The sequence below is a fragment of the Hyperolius riggenbachi genome, chromosome 10 (genome assembly GCF_040937935.1).
Source record: "Hyperolius riggenbachi isolate aHypRig1 chromosome 10, aHypRig1.pri, whole genome shotgun sequence".
In the NCBI taxonomy this organism is placed as follows: Eukaryota; Metazoa; Chordata; class Amphibia; order Anura; family Hyperoliidae; genus Hyperolius; species Hyperolius riggenbachi.
The window spans coordinates 182091163-182113091 of record NC_090655.1 but is presented as its reverse complement, the minus strand read 5'-3'; the positions used below and the strand labels follow the sequence as shown (position 1 = coordinate 182113091).

The following is a 21929-nucleotide window of genomic DNA, read 5'->3' as shown; positions in this document are numbered from 1 at the left end:
TTACCCTAGCATATCCGCAGCCGCAAGCGGCTGCAAAAACGGCCGAAAAGCCGCTCGGTGTGCACCAGCCCTTAGACTGTTGGCCTTTCTCAGTGCATGGCAGGGATTGATATGGCTCTAGGGCTTGGACGACAGAGTAACCAAAAAGCTCTGATGAGCAGTGATGATTTTAACAATTTTACACAATTTATAAATTTATTTAAACACTTAGGCCCGGTTCACATTAGCGGTTGTTTGCCAAACGGACCGGATGACCTGACCGGATCCGGATCGGAACCGTACGGTTCTGATCCGGATCCGATCCGGTCAGGTTGCATCAGGTGGTAATCAGGATGCGATCCGGATCCGTTTGGCAAAGTTAACGTAAAAAAAAAAAAAATGTTGGGGTCTGGGAGGTCAGCAGAAGGGGGACCTGTGGAATCAGGCCCTCTGCTGTTTAGCACTCACCTCCACCTCCGACATGCTGCCAACATCCTGCCAACACCTCCAGCTCGTGCTGCTCCACTCCAAAATGCTTGCCCATGTGTCCCCAGCCAATATCGCCGCAAAAATCCGCATAGGAAGTGGGGTAGAACATCCGGATTTCTCAGCCAGTGTGTTGTGCGGCCTCCGGTTCCCATTTGTTTGTATTGGCCGGATGGTGCAGTCCGGCTCCGCCCCGGATACGGCTGCCGGAGGGGCCGGATGAAAAAATAGCGCATGTTGGAACGGAGGCCGGAGTCCGGATCCGGGCCGGATCCGGTCCGGCTCCGGTTCTGCAGAACGGACCCATGTGAACGGACGCATAGGCTTTAATTGCTATGCCGTGCGTCCGTTCCGTCCGTTCTGCAGGCGGTGCGGCTCCGGCACGGCGATTCCGGAGGGCCACCGCAAGTGTGAACCGGGCCTTAGGCATCAGGAAATGTCCCTAGGAGATTTCCCACAAGTTCCAAAAATCCTTACTGAGCACTAACAATTCACACTTGATTGTGTTTTAAAACCTATAAATTATTCTGCTATATCAGACAGCAAAAAGTAGGGCAATGTTCAGAGACAAAGACTTCAAACCTAAAAACGTCCTCAATAAAAATAAGAGTATATTTGGCAAATTACAGGTTAAAAAAATGTCGCAGATTATCAGAACATGCTCCAAGCGCTCTGAAATAATCACTAGCAGAAACTCTACGTGTAAATCTCCACCTGCTGGCTATAGTAGGAATTGCAGTTCACTTTAACATTATCGGGTTTCAGGAACGCGACAATTCCTTTTACTTTTTACTCACTTTTACTCACCAATTTCATCTCCATGTCCCATTCGAGCCAAAACATACAGTAGCTCCGGGGACAAGACAAATGGTATTCCTTTCAGAACAACCATAACTTAGTGCTGCACGTCACGATTAGGCTTCTGAATCTGGACCCGGTGTCATGTCAGCTATTGCAGCCTCTCAGATTTTGCAGCCCTGCATGCGCAGTAGGAGCCTGCGCCCCATTACATTGTGCAGCCAGGTGTGAAACGTCCTAAATCTCCGCTTCCGCACCACGTACACCCCGGAAATTTTCAGGGGAGGGAGGGGACCCCCACATCTAGCTCTGTGCCGAATTGCAGCCCCCGAGCCCCGCTGGTTCCCGAGACTGATTGCAGCAAACCTATCTCGGGAACTACTGGGGCTAGGGGGCTGCAATTCGACACAGAGCTGGATATGGGGGTCCCCTCCCTCCCCTGAACATTTCGGGAGTGTACGTGGTGCGGAAGCGGAGATATTTCAGCTAAATAATGTCTAACTTCCCACTGAGCATGCGCGATACTCAGTGAGGAAGGCTGCTTCCGGGCTGCAATATCTGACATTACACCGGAAAAACACACAGTCTGCAAATCCCAGCATGCTTTGCGGTAGGTAGACTGCTGATTAGTTGTTGGCTAGCTGTTGATTACAGAATAGGATACAGCATACTGAATGTAGACTTTAATATGCAACAAAAAGATTGACATAAAATATATGCCGTTTTTAAAATTAAAATTGTCGAATTAGTCCTTAGACTAATAAAAACCTTACAGTTTATTCTCTCATAGTTTCCAATGCTCTCATTTTTTGAAGGCAAAACAAAAGTTTGCTTTCTTAAAACCGAAAGAATGTGCGATCATTCAGGTTGGAGTGAGCTTGAGATGTCTCCCAGGGCATCACTGCTCAATATATGCAAATTAACCATTGTTTTGAAGGCAGTGTCCCACTTTTGCTACTAGTCACTTCTTGTCTGACTCAGGACTTCTGATAAGAAATTACAACTATAAAAAAAAGTTTTGTAGCAGAATATGGCTTCTGAGAGCAGGAAAGATAAAAATGGTCAATAGTTCATAGATTTTACCTGTGGCATACTTCAATGAATGTGTCATTGAGCAAAAACAATAAAACAGTAAAAACATAAAAAGTAGAGAAGAGAAATGAAGAGTAGAGAAGAGCATACAGCTCCGCCTACCGCTGCCGTCATTCCATCGCTAGCCAGTGATAGGTAATGCTGTATGATGTGCCCGGCCGCTCGCTCTAGTGGATCCGCCCCCCGCTCATTAACACTTATACATATTCACTGCTTCTGGCCAATCCGCGCACAGCGGGGCAAGAAGCAAGATGTTACAGACAGCGGACCGAAAAACCGAAGGTACTGACGATCAGCAGATCGTCTCGCCTCGAATCGCGGTTTCGGTTTTAAACCGAAAAACCGTGCAGCCCTAGTGATAAGGTTAAAGAACTGTTACGTCGTGAGGCCGGGTGGATCAAGAGGTTGGATGCTATGGGTAGAGCAGGGATGAATAGGGAATATGACTTGTCATTTTGTGTGTAAATTAATCGCTTTCTACTTGTTCCGCTGTGTGTATGTATATATATATATATATATATATATATATATATATATATATATATCTGTACATTTTCTATTTTGCTATGTCACTCTTTCTTGTGTCTTATATGTTCATGTTTTTATTTTTATAGGTCCTCCAGGCCAGTGAGTACATCTTGAGCAGCGGTGTCACTTTGATCCTGACTGGCGGCGGATGCGTGAGTATAACAGCGGCATCATGTTTGTGTATGTTACTATGGTAACGATTGGCCGCTCCTCTGCTCCGCCTCTATGTCAGGGCCGCTCTTAGCCTTTTTGGCTGGCTCGTCGGCGCACATGAATGGCCTTGTGCGGTCATGTGACTCCTGTCACATGACCGGGATGTATCACTGTATACTTCTGCATTGCGGAGGTTTCAGCGTGGCGATGATGCGCCGGCCATTGCCATACAATGGGATGTCTCCTGACCTGGATTGGCTACTGGGCGGTGTTTGTACATATATATATATATATATATATATATATATATGTGATGTGTTGCACTGTTGTGATGGGATGACTTTGGAGCAACTTGATAAAGGCCATTTGGCCGAAACAGCGGGCTGTCCTTGCCTGTCATTGTCTTTTATGACATAATAAAAGAGCACTGAGCTATAAATACTTTCATGTGGTCAAGGTCCTTGAAGTGGAGATACATAAATTGCTATACAAAAAGTATTTTTTTTCCTTCTGACCCTTGCTCCTGTTTTGAATACTACATAAAGACACTTTGTGAATACTCGAGGGGACGTTGTACAGAACGCTGCTCAGCTTTATGCTGACTACAGATCCATATATATATATATATATATATATATATATATATATATATATATATATATATACAGGATCTTCTCAAAAAATTAGCATATTGTGATAAAGTTTATTATTTACTGTAATGTACTGATAAACATTATATATATTCATATATAATATATTTCATATATTTTAGATTCAAATACACACAACTGAAGTAGTCCAAGCCTTTTATTGTTTTAATATTGATGATTTTGGCATACAGCTCATGAAAACCCAAAATTCCTATCTCAAAAAATTAGCATATTTCACCCGACCAATAAAAGAAAGTGGTTTTAAAACAAAAAAAAGTCAACCTTCAAATAATGATGTTCAGTTATGCACTCAATTCTTGGTCGGGAATCCTTGTGCAGAAATGACTGCTTCAATGCGGCGTGGAGGCAATCAGCCTGTGGCACTGCTCGGGGGTTATGGAGGCCTTCGATAGTGGCCTTAAGTTCATCCAGAGTGTTGGGTCTTGCGTCTCTCAACTTTCTCTTCACAATATCCCACAGATTCTCTATGGGGTTCAGGTCAGGAGAGTTGGCAGGCCAACTGAGCACAGTAATACCATGGTCAGTAAACCATTTACCAGTGGTTTTGGCACTGTGAGCAGGTGCCAGGTCGTGCTGAAAAATGAAATCTTCATCTCCATAACGCTTTTCAGCAGATGGAAGCATGAAGTGCTCCAAAATCTCCTGATAGCTAGCTGCATTGACCCTGCCCTTGATAAAACACAGTGGACCAACACCAGCAGCTGACATGGCACCCCAGACCATCGCTGACTGTGGGTACTTGACACTGGACTTCAGGCATTTTAACATTTCCCTCTCCCCAGTCTTCCTCCAGACTCTGGCACCTTGATTTCCGAATGACATGTAAAAGTTGCTTTCATCCAAAAAACGTACTTTGGACCACTGAGCAACAGTCCAGTGCTGCTTCTCTGTAGCCCAGGTCAGGTGCTTCTGCCGCTGTTTCTGGTTCAAAAGCGGGTTCATGCTTCCATCTGCTGAAAAGCTTTATGGAGATGAAAATTTCATTTTTCAGCACGACCTGGCACCTGCTCACAGTGCAAAAACCACTGGTAAATGGTTTACTGACCATGGTATTACTGTGCTCAATTGGCCTGCCAACTCTCCTGACCTGAACCCCATAGAGAATCTGTGGGATATTGTGAAGAGAAAGTTGAGAGACGCAAGACCCAACACTCTGGATGAGCTTAAGGCCGCTATCGAAGCATCCTGGGCCTCCATAATACCTGAGCAGTGCCACAGGCTGATTGCCTCCATGCCACGCCGCATTGAAGCAGTCATTTATGCAAAAGGATTCCCGACCAAGTATTGAGTGCATAACTGAAAATCGTTATTTGAAGGTTGACTTTTTTTGTTTTAAAAACACTTTCTTTTATTAGTCGGATGAAATATGCTATTTGTTTGAGATAAGACTTTGGGGTTTTCATGAGCTGTATGCCAAAATCATCAATATTAAAACAATAAAAGGCTTAAACTACTTCAGTTGTGTGTATTTGAATCTAAAATATATGAAAGTCTAATGTTTATCAGTACATTACAGAAAATAATGAACTTTATCACAACATGCTAATTTTTTGAGAAGATCCTGTGTGTATGTATATATATATATATACAGGATCTTCTCAAAAAATTTGCATATTATGTTAAAGTTCATTATTTTCTGTAATGTACTGATAAACATTAGACTTTCATATATTTTAGATTTAAATACGCACAACTGAGATAGTTCAAGCCTTTTATTGTTTTAATATTGATGATTTTGGCATACAGCTCATGAAAACCCAAATTTCCTATCTCAAAAAATTAGCATATTTCATCCGACCAATAAAAGAAAGTGTTTTTAAAACAAAAAAAGTCAACCTTCAAATAATTATGTTCAGTTATGCACTCAATACTTGGTTGGGAATCCTTTTGCAGAAATGACTGCTTCAATGCGGCGTGGCATGTAGGCAATCAGCCTGTGGCACTACTCAGGTGTTATGGAGGCCCATGATGCTTCGATAGCGGCCTTAAGCTCATCCAGAGTATCTGGTCTTGCGTCTCTCAACTTTCTCTTTACAGTATCCCACAGATTCTCTATGGGGTTCAGGTCAGGAGAGTTGGCAGGCCAATTGAGCACAGTAATACCATGGTCAGTACACCATGTTAGGATATATAGATTTATATATCTGCTGCCACTTACAGTAATCTAAAAGTACTGCTGCTGCCACCTACAGTACAATTCTAGTACTGCATTCTAGCTGTATGTTATTGTTGTGTCTCAATAAAGTTGGTTGTTGTTCCTCTGACCATGAGGCTAAGGCCCCGTTCACACTTGCGGTTTTGTAAAAACCGCACCGGATGTCCGGACCGCACCGGAGCCGGATCGGACCTGATCCGCACGGTTCCGGTCCGGATCCGGTCCGTTTGCATCCGTTTTCCGTGCGGTATGAACACGGTTGCGGTCCGGATCCGGATTCTTAAAGAGATAACAACCTGTATAAATAACTGGGGTTCTGGGAGGTCAGCAGAAGCTCTGGGGTCATTGTTGGAGACAGCTGGACGTGTGGAGACCATCCTTGGATACAGAGACAGCAGTTGGGACCATGGATCCAGTCATTTTTTACTGTTATTACCTGGGAATTCTCTCCTTCCTGTTGTTTACCTACTACTATGTGGGGAGTAGGCGTGCTCCTCGCAGGAGATGGTGGGTGCACCCTCTACTAGCCAGGAGGCAGAGGAAGGGAGAGTTCCAGGCCCTCTACCGGGACCTCAGACGACACCCACAGAAGTTCTACAGCTACACTCGGATGTCTATGCCCCTGTAAGTATAGGCCTAAATACACCAACCCCCACCATCCCTAAACACCCCACCCTCACCCCCACAACACCTCATCCCTGTATACCTAGCTAAACACACCACCCTGACCCCCACACACCTGTATACCTAGATATACACTACACCCCCACCCTCCACAACACTCCCAAACCTCTGTAAACACACCTCCCCCATCCTCCACCCAACACCTTGTCCCACAACATACTTTACAGCTTCTTCCTTTCCATCTCCTGACAGGTTTGATACCCTTTTGGAGATGGTGAAGGATGACCTTAGGAAGAAGGATACCACGTTCAGGAGAGCAGTCACACCACAAGAACAACTACTCATCACACTGAGGTATGTAAAAACAAATTTCTTTATTGCAAAAACAACCACTTTCCAACATGAAAACATTCTTCCAACATGGAAGACAAAAAATAACATATCTATGGTATAGCCCGGTCAGTGTTATTAAGGAACACCAACCACCAACTTTGTGCTGGAAGAGTTGCAGGGCATAGCTGCCCAAGTGTCTTTCGGGGACACCAGTCCCTAATATTAAAGTGCTTCAAAAACCTAACCACTGGCACAGGACCCTCTGAGCCATGGATGAAGGACACAGGTCAGTGAAAAGGCTAGGCCTCTCACCGACCAGTCAAGGTGTCCTTCATCCATGGCTCAAAGGGTCTTGTGCAAGTGGTTAGGAACAAGAACAAAGTGAGGAGCAAGAGGAACCGATGGCAGAGGTGCAGGACTACAGGTAGTGTCTTTAGGGGACACCAGGCCCTAAATTAGTGCTTCAAAAACCTAACCACTGGCACAGGACCCTCTGAGCCATGGATGAAGGACACAGGTCAGTGAAAAGGCTAGGCCTCTCACCGACCAGTCAAGGTGTCCTTCATCCATGGCTCAAAGGGTCTTGTGCAAGTGGTTAGGAACAAGAACAAAGTGAGGAGCAAGAGGAACCGATGGCAGAGGTGCAGGACTACAGGTGCAGTGCAACAGGCACAAGGTTGTGACCCAGGTAGTGTCTTTCGGGGACACCAGGCCCTAAAATTGAAGTGCTTTCAAAAACCTAACCACTGGCACAGGACCCTCTGAGCCATGGATGAAGGACACAGGTCAGTGAAAAGGCTAGGCCTCTCACCGACCAGTCAAGGTGTCCTTCATCCATGGCTCAAAGGGTCTTGTGCAAGTGGTTAGGAACAAGAACAAAGTGAGGAGCAAGAGGAACCGATGGCAGAGGTGCAGGACTACAGGTGCAGTGCAACAGGCACAAGGTTGTGACCCAGGTAGTGTCTTTCGGGGACACCAGGCCCTAAAATTGAAGTGCTTTCAAAAACCTAACCACTGGCACAGGACCCTCTGAGCCATGGATGAAGGACACAGGTCAGTGAAAAGGCTAGGCCTCTCACCGACCAGTCAAGGTGTCCTTCATCCATGGCTCAAAGGGTCTTGTGCAAGTGGTTAGGAACAAGAACAAAGTGAGGAGCAAGAGGAACCGATGGCAGAGGTGCAGGACTACAGGTGCAGTGCAACAGGCACTGGTTGTGACCCAGGTAGTGTCTTTCGGGGACACCAGGCCCTAAAATTGAAGTGCTTTCAAAAACCTAACCACTGGCACAGGACCCTCTGAGCCATGGATGAAGGACACAGGTCAGTGAAAAGGCTAGGCCTCTCACCGACCAGTCAAGGTGTCCTTCATCCATGGCTCAAAGGGTCTTGTGCAAGTGGTTAGGAACAAGAACAAAGTGAGGAGCAAGAGGAACCGATGGCAGAGGTGCAGGACTACAGGTGCAGTGCAACAGGCACAAGGTTGTGACCCAGGTAGTGTCTTTCGGGGACACCAGGCCCTAAAATTGAAGTGCTTTCAAAAACCTAACCACTGGCACAGGACCCTCTGAGCCATAGATGAAGGACACAGGTCAGTGAAAAGGCTAGGCCTCTCACCGACCAGTCAAGGTGTCCTTCATTCATGGTTTAAAGGGTCTTGTGCAAGTGGTTAGGAACAACAACAAAGTAAGGAACAAGAGGAATCAAAGGCACAGGTGCAGGACTACAGGTGCAGTGCAACAGGCACAAGGTTGTGACCCAGGTAGTGTCTTTCGGGGACACCAGGCCCTAAAATTGAAGTGCTTTCAAAAACCTAACCACTGGCACAGGACCCTCTGAGCCATAGATGAAGGACACAGGTCAGTGAAAAGGCTAGGCCTCTCACCGACCAGTCAAGATGTCCTTCATCCATGGCTCAAAGGGTCTTGTGCAAGTGGTTAGGAACAACAACAAAGTAAGGAACAAGAGGAATCAAAGGCACAGGTGCAGGACTACAGGTGCAGTGCAACAGGCACAAGGTTGTGACCCAGGTAGTGTCTTTCGGGGACACCAGGCCCTAAAATTGAAGTGCTTTCAAAAACCTAACCACTGGCACAGGACCCTCTGAGCCATAGATGAAGGACACAGGTCAGTGAAAAGGCTAGGCCTCTCACCGACCAGTCAAGGTGTCCTTCATCCATGGTTCAAAGGGTCTTGTGCAAGTGGTTAGGAACAACAACAAAGTAAGGAACAAGAGGAATCAAAGGCACAGGTGCAGGACTACAGGTGCAGTGCAACAGGCACAAGGTTGTGACCCAGGTAGTGTCTTTCGGGGACACCAGGCCCTAAAGTTCAAGTCCAGCAAAAACAAAAGTTCCCTGACATGGTCATCTGAACACCTCTGAACCTTGGTTGAAGGAGATGGGGCAGGGAAAAGGTTGGGCTAAAAAGCCCTGGGATGGTATCCTTCCTCCGAGGATCGGAGGTATTCAGAGGAGCATGTCCAGGAACAATATGACTGTTTTTTTCAAATTGGATCGGCACCACTACTAGAAAAGGTGGGAGTTGCTGCCTGGAAATCTGGACTCTCTTGGGTGCTGGTCGTGGATGAGCTGGACCCTGACAGCGGTGGCCCATATTGACTGCCTCTGTAGCCGGTGTACATCTGTGATGATTGCCAGGGGGGCACCGCTGTAGGTTGTGGGGGTCTAAAAATTGGTGGTTGCAACAATGGCGTGTCCATGTGTTGTTTGATCGTGTCCAGCAAAGTGGAATGGCACGCCATCATGTTTTGGGAAGGCACCTTTTCCAAATATGGTAGTAGAGACATCACAGTGTGAAAACACGGGTGTGCCTGCAATTTCAGCAGTTCCTTGCTTTGTTGATGCATTTGCTGCATCATGTTCTGCAGCTGGCCCACCGACTGATGATGCTGCGCACGCAGTTGGTCGATTTCTCCTCTGTGCATCTCATGCATCATTTTAAGCTCGTCCCTGTAGTGCCCATGTACAGCTTCGAGCTCACATTGCAGTGAAGTGATGTGGGACTTGTACTGCTCCATGATATGGCCCCTGTCCTCATCTTGCAACTGCCGGTTTATGAGAGTTTGGTGGCTCTGCAGAATCCCGAGAAGTCCGGAGACAGCCCCGGACATCTCGGACTCTGTCTCTCTCCTTGTTGGGGGGGGGGAGGGTACCTCGACGCCTCACTGGTGGGGTGTTCCTCACTGGTGGTGTGGCAGCATCTTCCCGTCCTCTGGCCTGCGTCGGGGTTGCCCTGCGCGCTGGTTGTGCTGCAGTCTCTCTGTGCTCCTCTCTTTGTTCTTGGTCCCCTGGAGCTTCCATACCGGTCGATTGTGGAGGTGCAGCTTCTGCCACACTCGGTCCTGCAACCTCAACATCCAAGCTCTCTTCTCCCAAGTCATCATCAAAGCCGAGAGCTTGGATAGCGAAGGACTACCTCCTCCTACTCCTCTCCTCGGGGCAATAGGTGACATCGGCGACCTCATCATCCAACACGCTCTCCTCACTGCTGAAGCGTGCCTCCTGGGTCGGTTCCTCTTGCTCCAAATTGTCTTCAGTCCTGTAGATAAAAAAAAAATATTTATTGGTGTGCCAAACAGCATGTGGCGTCAATTCACAGAGCTAGCAAACACTAATCAAACACTTTATCAACCGTTTCTACCAAACGTTTGATAAAGCTTTTGAGAAAAGTTCGCTAAAGCCATGGGAATTGAGGCCAGTTCAATACATGGCCGAAGTCATGGTAGTTGTCTGCTAAAATGAGTTCTCAGTTCCTGCCCACAGTAGTGGTACTTACAGTCTAGGTTCCAAGCTTTCATTGATGAAAGATAATTGCTTGGCAAATTGGTAGTCTTTTGGTCGCTTTCCCCCGCCACTGCCACTTCGTTCGGCAAGTTTTTTCTTCCGTAGCCATTTTACGTATGCATCACGTATATTGCGCCACCTTGTCTTGAACCTTTCTCCTGTAACGACATGAAAAATTGATTTCGATTATTTCTCTTGTAGGTACATCGCAACTGGACAAACATATACATCGCTACATGTGACATTTCGTATTGGGAAGAGCACGGTGGCAGGCATCGTCGTGAGGACTTCGAGGATCATTTGGACGCGACTGAGGGCCAGATACATGCCTGTGCCAGACACCAAGAAATGGGAGGAGATCGCCCAGGGCTTCTGGACCGAGTGCAAGTTTCCTAATTGTGTTGGCGCACTGGATGGGAAACACATCAGGATTCAGAAACCCGTGGGGAGTGGCAGCCATTATTTCAACTATAAAAAGTACTTTAGCATTGTTCTAATGGCAGTGGCAGATGCGGACTACAAGTTTGTGTACGTGGACGTGGGGTCGTACGGTAGTTCCAATGACTCTGGAATTTTCCAGCGTACGACCCTTTGCCGGCTGCTGGAGGAAGGCAGACTGCGTCTCGACCGTGACAGACCCTGGCCTGGGACAAGGGCACCGGCCTACCCCTATGTGTTTGTGGGGGACGAGGCCTTCGCCCTGTCCGACCATGTAATGCATCCGTACCCAGACAGGGGACTTGATGCCAGCCAGCTACACTTCAATGCTCGGTTGAGCCGTGCAAGGAGAATGGTGGAGTGCACATTTGGGATCCTGGTGTCAAAGTGGAGGGTGTTCCACACGCCCATGCTGCTGAAACCGGCCAACGCAGTTGTCGTGGTGAAGGCAGCATGCATCCTCCACAACTTTGTGCGGCAGGAGGAAAGAGAGACTCCGGAACCCCCGAATGTGCTTCCACTAATGCCCCTGCGGAGGTATGCAAGCAGGCCAAGGGTAGTGTCACTGCGGAACAGGGACCAACTGAAACTTTATTTTAACACACCACCAGGACGAGGGTGAATGTTTGGTTTTTAATATGTTTTGTTGAAATGTGTTTATTTTGTAGTTTCAAGTTTTTAAGTGATTTTAAATGTGTTAATTTTTTACAAGAAATTGATGTTTAATAATTGGTCATTGTGTATGTTTTATGTGCACAGGTGGGGTACATCGCAGGTGGGTGGGATACATCACAGGTGGGTGGGATACATCACAGGTGGGGTACAGGTGGGTGGGATACATCACAGGTGGGTGGGATACATCACAGGTGGGTGGGATACATCACAGGTGGGGTACAGGTGGGTGGGATACATCACAGGTGGGTGGGATACATCACAGGTGGGGTACAGGTGGGTGGGATACATCACAGGTGGGTGGGATACATCACAGGTGGGTGGGATACATCACAGGTGGGGTACAGGTGGGTGGGATACATCACAGGTGGGTGGGATACATCACAGGTGGGTGGGATACATCACAGGTGGGGTACAGGTGGGTGGGATACATCACAGGTGGGTGGGATACATCACAGGTGGGTGGGATACATCACAGGTGGGTGGGATACATCACAGGTGGGGTACAGGTGGGTGGGATACATCACAGGTGGGTGGGATACATCACAGGTGGGTGGGATACATCACAGGTGGGGTACAGGTGGGTGGGATACATCACAGGTGGGTGGGATACATCACAGGTGGGTGGGATACATCACAGGTGGGTGGGATACATCACAGGTGGGTGGGATACATCACAGGTGGGTGGGATACATCACAGGTGGGGTACAGGTGGGTGGGATACATCACAGGTGGGTGGGATACATCACAGGTGGGGTACAGGTGGGTGGGATACATCACAGGTGGGTGGGATACATCACAGGTGGGGTACAGGTTGGTTGGATACATCACAGGTGGGGTACAGGTGGGTGGGGAACAGGTGGGTGGGCCACGGGTGGATGGGCAACACGTGGGTGACACAAATCCATAGCAAAAGTGGAATACATCACAAGCTAACCACAAGCCCCCCCAAAAACTTCTAGTCAACATACCCTCTGTGCCTTGCTGTTTCTTGCTCAAGTGCTCAAAGTCCTCCACATACAGCTTGGCAATTTTTTTCCACAGGCCTCTGCATTTTTTGATGTTGCTGTGGTCCGCATCCCCCTTGTCCCACAGGGCTGGTACCTGCTGCACCTGTAGGATGAGGTCTTCTGCTGTGTAGGGCCTCACCCCCTCGTTATCAGACATATTGTCAGACATGTCGCTGCCAAAGAGCTCCAGCATGAAGTCACTGCTGCTCCACTCTGTGAACGCTGGGCCCATGTGGTCCCCATCCAAAATGGCCACCATACCATAGAGAAAGCATAGGAAGTGGGGTAGAACGTCCGGTTTTTATAGCCAGTGTGTTGTGCGCTCTCCGGTCCTCATTGGTTTCCATTGGCCGGATGCAACAGTCCGGCTCCGGTCCGGATACGTCAGCCGGAGGAGCCGGACCAAAAAATAGCGCATGTTGGAACGGACGCTCCGGTCCGGACGAAACGGACGCATGTGAACGGTCGCATGGACTTTCATTGCTATGCCGTGTGTCCGTTTCGTCCGGTCAGCATGCGGTCCGGCTCCGGCACGGCGATTCCGGACGGCGCCCGCTAATGTGAACCGGGCCTAAAAGAGGAACTCCAGTGAAAATAATTTAATATAAAAAGGTGCTTAATTTTTACAATAATTATGTATACATGATTTAGTCAGAGTTTGCTCATTGTAAAATCTTTCCTCTCCCAGATTCACATTCTGACATGTATTACATGGTGACATTGTTACTGTGGGCAGATTATGTAGCTGTTCTGGCTTTAACAGACAGCTATAAACAGCCATTTCCTGTGTGTGTCATTGTTACATTGTGGCAGTTTGCCCAGAGTACCGTATGGTACCAGAGCCTCTTGTGGGAGGGGTTTCAGCACAAAATCAGTCATACAGCGCCCCCTGATGGTCTGTTTGTGAAAATCATTATATTTTTCATGTAAAAGTGGGTATCAGCTACTGATTGGGATAAAGTTCAATTCTTGGTCGGAGTTTCTCTTTAACCATTTACCGCCATCCTAACGTATTAAAACGTCATGCTTACCGCTATTAACAGCAACATGACGTTTTAATACGTCGCGCATTCCCGCCGTGTGTCCGCCGCTACCGCCGCCATTACCGTCGGGATCCCGTGCTGGGCGATTGGGGAAGAGGACCGAACAGTCCTCTACCCAATCGCAGTGCCTGGAGTGAATGGACGTGACCGCGAACAGCGGCTACGTCCATTCACATAAACAGGAAATGTAACAGTTTAATAAAGTGTAAAAAAAAAAAAAAAAAAAGTGAACACGTCCTATGAGTGTTCACTAGCGCCATCTTGTGGCCAAAAAGTATATTACACCTACAAAATACATACATTTTCAAGTATATACACATCATTAATAAAATTACACTTCCAACCCTCCCCCCCAAAAAAAAACTTGTAAAAAAAAAAAATCAGCTTAAAAAAAATAAATAAATAGTTGCCTTAGGGACTCAGCTTTTTTTATTCTATATTTTATGGGGGAAAATTAATTTTAATTTATTACATATAGGCTTGTAATTATGGCCAGAACAAACAGAAAAATAACCACTTATATTTCAAAATAATATACTGTCGCCATACATTGTGGTAGGGACATAATCTAAACGGTTTAATTATCGGGACCACTGGGCAAATAAAACGTGTTTGTTTTATCCACAGGAGAATGTTTAATTTTAAAACTATGGCTGAACACTGAGAAATAATGATTTTTTTTCTTTTTTTCTGTTTTTCTCATTAAAATGCATTTAGAATAAAAAAATTCTTAGCAAAATGTACTATTCACAGAAAGCCTAATTGGTGGCGAAAAAAACGAGGTATAGATAATTTTCTTGTGATAAGTAGTAATAAAGTTATTAGGGAATAAAAGGGAGGAGCGCTGACAACTGAAAATTGCTCTGGTCCGTTAGGATAAAAACCCTTGGGGGTGAACTGGTTAACATGGTGTCAGAAGCTGGGAAGAGAACTGGGTTTTTTTCACTACTAAACTGCATCAAACAGGACTAAAAGCTGTCCCTGCATACTACTAGCATCTTAGCAGCCACACAGAGAGAAAATGGCTACAAACAACATACCAGTTCCGGGTGCAATGGCCTGCACAGGAGACCTGGCAGCAAACTGGAGATTCTTCAGATCACAGTGGGAGGATTATGAGGTTGCTACTAAACTGGACAAGAAAGACCCCAAGGTAAGGGCTGCAACCTTACGCTCAGTGATGGGGAGAGACTGTCTGCGTGTATACCAGCACCTCACACTGTCTGACACTGACAAGCAAGATGTACAGAAAACACTGGATGCATTACAGAGCTATTTCATGCCTGCCAGGAACACCATATATGAGAGATATGTCTTCAATACCACAGATCAAGGTCAGTCAGAGAATATAGACCAGTATGCCACAAGGCTGAGACAGCTAGCTGCTACATGTGAATTTGGTGAATTGCATGATGAACTCATCAGAGACAGGATAGTACTTGGATCAAGGGATATCAGTGCAAGGAGAAGAATGCTGAGGGTGTCTGACTTGAACTTACAAAAAGCTATAGACATGTGCAGAAGCCATGAACTCACAGAGCACCAGCTACAGACAATGCAAGATAACAAGGTAGAGAAAGAGACTGTGCATTACACTACAAAGTCACAGTACAGAAAGGAGCAGACACCCAGAATGAGAGCACAAAGCAATGCAGGAGTGAGCAGGAACTGTAAATACTGTGGAAGCAGTCACACCAGGGGCAGAGAGTACTGTGCAGCCTATGGAAAAACATGCAGCAAATGCAAAAGACTACATCACTTTGCTAGTGTCTGCAGACAGAAAAGAGAAGTGATGCAAATTACTTCAGAAAGGGAAAACAGCAGCTCTGAGGAATCTGTCTTCGCTGTCATACATCAGATTGGATCAGTCAGTTCCACAGGATCACAGTGGTTTGTACCATTAGAACTCAGCATTGGCAGACAAACAGGCAAGCGAATACTCTGCCAGCTAGACTGTGGGGCCACCTGCAACCTTATGGCATACAAAGACTATTGCAAATTTACTAAAGAAATCCACCCTACACTGCAGAAGAGTAATGTAAAGCTGAAATGGTACAATGAGACATATATGACGCCTGTGGGACAGTGTACTTTGCACTGCACATATAAGAAAAAAAGATACAGACTTCTATTTCAAGTTGTCAAAGCCAACCACAAGCCACTCCTGTCAGCAGATACTTGTCAGAAAATGGGCCTTCTCACACTGAATATAGAGCAAAATGTGTTATCAACAGAACATAATGATCTAAAAACTGTTCAAGATTCACCACTAACATATGAGAAGATCACAGCGGACTATAAAGATTTGTTCCAGGGTCTGGGATGTCTACCAGGAGAATATCATTTAGAAGTGGACACAAGTATTACACCAGTGCAGCATCAGCCGCGTAGAGTGCCAGCTCCTCTCAAGGCTGAGCTAAAGCAAGAAATTCAGCGCTTAGAGAAACTTGGAGTACTCAAAAAAGTCACAGTGCCCACACCATGGATAAGCAGCATGGTTGCAGTTAAGAGACCAGGCAAGTTGCGAGTGTGTATTGATCCAAAGGACTTGAACAAAGCAATAAAAAGGTCACATTATCCAATGCCCACGATAGAGCAAGTGCTGCCTAGCTTAGCAAGAGCAAAAGTATTTTCAGTTTTAGATGCCAAAGATGGGTTCTGGCAGGTCAAGCTAGATACAAAAAGCAGCTACCTCACTACATTCTGGACGCCTTTTGGAAGATATCGGTGGTTGCGCATGCCTTTTGGATTAGCCTCAGCTCCAGAAGAGTACCAGCGGAGACAACATGAGGCAGTAGAGGGCCTGCCAGGAGTGGAAGTTATTGCTGATGACATCTTGGTATACGGTTGTGGAGACACCACGGAAGACGCTACAGCAGATCATGACAAGAACTTGATTAGGCTCCTGGAGAGAGCAAGAAAACTTAACCTGAAGTTAAATAAACAAAAGCTGAGACTAAGATTGTCGTCAGTATCCTATATGGGACATATACTATCTGCGGAAGGTCTGCATCCAGATCCAGAGAAGATAAGAGCTATTTTGGAGATGCCAAAGCCAGAAAATGTACAGGCAGTCCAGAGACTTTTAGGTTTTGTAAACTATCTTGCAAAATTCCTGCCTCACTTATCCGATGTATGTGAACCCCTCAGGAGGCTTACTGATAAAGACAGTGTATGGGTATGGCAAACCAGCCATGATGAATGCCTTGACAAAATAAGAGCACTAGTCACGGCTCATCCAGTCCTCAGATACTATGATGTCAAGGAAGAAGTAACAATTCAATGTGATGCTAGTGAGAAAGGTCTTGGAGCAACTCTTTTGCAAAACGGTCAGCCTGTTGCCTTTGCATCGCGAGCACTGTCACCAACAGAGCAGAGATATGCCCAGATTGAAAAGGAATGTTTGGCCATTGCTTTTGGCTGTCAGAAATTCGATCAGTATATACATGGAAAGATGCTTGTTAACGTTGAGTCAGATCACAAACCACTGGAAAGTATTTTCAAGAAACCTCTTCTAGGAGCCCCAAAACGTCTACAGCGCATGATGCTACAGTTACAAAAATACAACTTAAAAGTTATGTACAAAAAGGGCTCTGAGATGTACATTGCAGATTTTCTGTCCAGAGCAGTATTGCCACAGAAACATGTCACAGGAGATACCCCACATTATGACATCTTTTCCAGTCAAGCTGAAGAAGATTTTCAGCATGAGGTAGAGCAGATTAACTTTACAGAATATTTGAGAGTGTCAGACTCCAGACTGCAACAAATTCAACGTCATACTGAGGAAGATGAAGTATTACAGTCACTGAAAACAACTGTTCTATCAGGTTGGCCTGATAAAAGGGAACAAACGCCAGTGTGTATTAGAGACTTCTGGGGTTTTAGAGATGAAATCACCATGCAGAACGGAATTTTGTATAAAGGACACAGAGTCATCATACCCAAAAGTATGCGTCCAGAAATGATAACACGAATCCACTCGAGTCACCTAGGCATAGATGCATGTCTTCGCAAGGCAAAGGATGTGATATTTTGGCCACAAATGGGTCCAGATCTGATTGCTGCAATTCAGGACTGCAATACTTGCAATGAATTTCTACGCAGGCAGACGAAGGAACCTCTTATGACACACAGTTTGCCAACTCTACCCTGGAGTAATCTGGGAATGGACCTGTTCTCTGTGCATGGACAGGACTATTTGATAGTAGTCGATTACTACTCAGACTTCTGGGAGATAGATGCATTAACTGACACAACGTCAAGGACAATAATTGAATGCTGCAAGATACATTTTAGTCGGCATGGAATACCTAACTCGGTCATTACAGATAATGGACCACAATTCGTCAGCTCTGAGTTTGACCAATTTGTTAGAAAGTGGGAATTTGAACACATTACATCATCCCCGTACCACAGCCAATCCAATGGCAAGGCCGAATCAGCTGTTAAAATAGCAAAGACACTTATAAAGAAAGCCATGAGAGATGGCAAGGATCTTTGGAAAGCTGTCTCAGATTGGAGAAATACACCAACAGAAGGGAATAAAAGTAGTCCAGTCCAAAGGCTTATGTCTAGAAGAACACGAACTCTTCTTCCCACAGCTCAAAGGCTACTGGTTCCCAAAGTGATTGATGGAGTAGTCGAACAACTTGAACTTAAACGCAAAAAAGCAAAATTGCACTATGATAAAGGAGCCAAGGAACTCCCTGAGTTGACTATAGGGCAATCAGTACGCATGCAACCAGCACCTTCCTCAGGTGACGGACTGTGGCGGAAAGGAACATGTGTACAGCAAGTTGCTCCACGCTCATATGTAGTGGAAGCTGACGGACATTTGTACCGAAGGAACAGGAGATTTCTTAGAGCAACAGAGGAGAGAAGTGATACAGATAATGAGGAACCCTCTACGATGGACAGGGACAGTCCAGCTGTGAACATACCTGACAATACATTGCTAAATGAATCGGAGTTGGGGTCACCTGCAGATGATGATTCTGCACCCCCTCGTTGCACTCGAACTCGAGTTATCAGAACACCTTTGAAATATAGAGACTACATCCTCTAACTTGTTTTTTCCTTAGATGCAGCAGTCCACAAACTGTCTTATGTTTAGCATTTACTTATATTTGCAAAAGAAGGGAGATGTTAGGATATATAGATTTATATATCTGCTGCCACTTACAGTAATCTAAAAGTACTGCTGCTGCCACCTACAGTACAATTCTAGTACTGCATTCTAGCTGTATGTTAATGTTGTGTCTCAATAAAGTTGGTTGTTGTTCCTCTGACCATGAGGCTGAGTTAACACACCATTTACCAGTGGTTTTGGTACTGTGAGCAGGTGCCAGGTCGTGCTGAAAAATGAAATCTTCATCTCCATAAAGCTTTTCAGCAGATGGAAGCATGAAGTGCTCCAAAATCTCCTGATAGCTAGCTGCATTGACCCTGCCCTTGATAAAACACAGTGGACCAACACCAGCAGCTGACATGGCACCCCAGACCATCACTGACTGTGGGTACTTGACACTGCACTTCAGGCATTTTGGCATTTCCCTCTCCCCAGTCTTCCTCCAGACTCTGGCACCATGATTTCCGAATGACATGTAAAAGTTGCTTTCATCTGAAAAAAGTACTTTGGTCCACTGGGCAACAGTCCAGTGCTGCTTCTCTGTAGCCCAGGTCAGGCGCTTCTGCCGCTGTTTCTGGTTCAAAAGTGGGTTCATGCTTCCATCTGCTGAAAAGCTTTATGGAGATGAAGATTTCATTTTTCAGCACGACCTGGCACCTGCTCACAGTGCCAAAACCACTGGTAAATGGTGTACTGACCATGGTATTACTGTGCTCAATTGTCCTGCCAACTCTCCTGACCTGAACCCCATAGAGAATCTGTGGGATATTGTTAAAAGAAAGTTGAGAGACGCAAGACCCAACACTCTGGATGAGCTTAAGGCCGCTATTGAAGCATTCTGGGCCTCCATAACACCTGAGCAGTGCCACAGGCTGATTGCCTCCATGCTATGCCGCATTGAATTAGTCATTTCTGCAAAAGGATTCCCGACCAAGTATTGAGTGCATATCTGAACATAATTATTTGAATGTTGACTTTTTTTGTTTTAAAAACACTTTTCTTTTATTGGTCGGATGAAATATGCTAATTTTTTGAAATAGGAAATTTGGGTTTTCATGAGCTGTATGCCAAAATCATCAATATTAAAACAATAAAAGGCTTGAACTACTTTAGTTGTGTGTATTTGAATCTAAAATATATGAAAGTCTAATGTTTATCAGTACATTACAGAAAATAATGAACTTTATCACAATATGCTAATTTTTTGAGAAGATCCTGTATATACATATAGTTTGTTTGCAAATGTAATGCAAGCCGTAATTACTGTAAATGGGCCAGTTAAATTCAGTTCTTGCTCAATTCGATTGAGCCAGTTTCCAAGCTGAATAGAAGCTGCATCAATGTTGTATTCTGAGATGCAAAGAGAGGACATGCAGCACTCAAATAATGTAGAAAATGAGCCAGCTGGAATGATCTCACCATGTATGGATGTGTCTGTCAGGCGTCAGGGTGTGCATGCGCGATTTCACCCAAAGTTACTGATTAAGGGAGCCACCAGGGGGACCAGAAGAGGGAAGAAGAGAATGCAGGGGGACCTCACGGGACACAGGGGTAGGGGGGATTTGGGCTGGAGAAAGTCCCAGGTAAGTCCAAATACCGATTTTGTTTACCTGCTCAGGGTCTCTTTAATGCCGTTTCCATAGGACCCTTAGCAAACATCATAAATGGAAAGCTAGTTTGGGAAGCTGACCCAGAGACAGAGAAACACACAATCGTTGTCAACTAAATCATGAATCGATTGAAGCAGGAAGCATAGGGATATACAAACATTCTGGGAGGGCAATCTAGATCTAAAGGACCATTTTGAATTTCTACAAGTATCCATCCACATAACTACATCACGAAAATTCAGCAATCCAGCATACATGATAACTAAATTTTTGTCATTTAAACCTAATGACTACACGGCTTCAGTCTCTAAGATAATCGGTGGCTCGCGTCTGAGTAGATTCCACCAGCCACCCCCATAACCACTGTGCCCGGCTTATCAAGGCAGGGCACGGGTCTAATGGACCCCTTTCCCCTTTTTTCTCCACATAGGATGTTTTAATTGGGTATTTTGGAATTACTGTTGTATACTTGCACTAAGCACTTTTGTCACCAGAGTTTTCCTTTAATGCTGTGCAGAGTGGGTTTGAGGAGAGTTGTACATATATGGACTAAGGTTACAAGAGATTAAGCCTGGATACCACGGCTTGTACAGAATGTTGTCAGTAATTGTTTTCCCCTTATTTTAGCGACATGCATAATCTAGCACTACGTTGCTATTTAGGCATGCACTCTACCTTTTGTTTGTCACAGCATTCCTCTCTCCTCCCACCTTTATGACAGTGCAGATCGCTCTAACCAATCGGTTGACGTGGCGACTGGAAGTAGACGGGGTCAATCACCATTATATGACATCTGCATGCCTTTGATCTTACCATGACCAAGCATCCGGAGGTATGCAAAATGGCCATCGCTGGTCATCTTTGTGCCCACCACACACCTTTCATAAATAATACTTTATAAACTGAAATTTGCATTAAATTTGCACGCAAGTTGGAATTATTTTCATATTAGGAAGGGGTCACACTTGGGAGAATAACATGTGGTTTTCTGAATGCAAAAACACTTCAGATGTGACAGCCCCATGTTAACCGATGTGCTGGCTCATATTAATGCAATATAGCACAAAATACTTTGCTGCTTACACTTCTTTTCACACAACTCCTGTGATTCCTATTGCTGACAGGCAGATGCTGTCAGCTGAGGTGTAAAGAAAGTGTACATTGTAAAACAAAAACTTTGGACCCTCCCTCTCTTGATTATTTCTCTTGCTGCTGACCAGCATGTTCCCCTCTGCAACACTAGAGAAAAGCAGATCTGTACAAAACCGCAATCGCTCAGCGCTTGTGATAGCGCTGGCGATTTATAATGTTAACAAGGCCTAATGCAGATTTTTTTTTAAGTATCCTGAAATAAATTAACCTTTAAAGGTTTTCCAAGGTGAAAAAATAAACGTAGCTTTACT

The 21929-nt window shown here is 45.5% G+C and overlaps 1 protein-coding gene and 1 long non-coding RNA gene across 2 annotated transcripts in view; one reads left to right on the top strand and one right to left on the bottom strand.

The window, feature by feature from the left end:
- The window catches only part of FUOM (fucose mutarotase), a 75629-nt gene extending 74065 nt beyond the window's left edge, over positions 1–1564 (bottom strand). Inside the window, exon 1 of the mRNA XM_068255351.1 lies at positions 1273–1564. Within this exon, the coding sequence (XP_068111452.1) occupies positions 1273–1357 (85 nt within the window). The 5' untranslated portion in view covers positions 1358–1564. The remainder of the gene's footprint in view (positions 1–1272) is intronic.
- Positions 1565–1764: 200 nt separating this feature from the next.
- LOC137534018 (uncharacterized) lies at positions 1765–21354 on the top strand. The gene is made up of 3 exons (XR_011024275.1): positions 1765–1873; positions 2970–3035; positions 21218–21354. It is a non-coding gene; the product is annotated as an uncharacterized lncRNA (long non-coding RNA).
- The last annotated feature ends 575 nt before the right edge of the window (positions 21355–21929 follow it).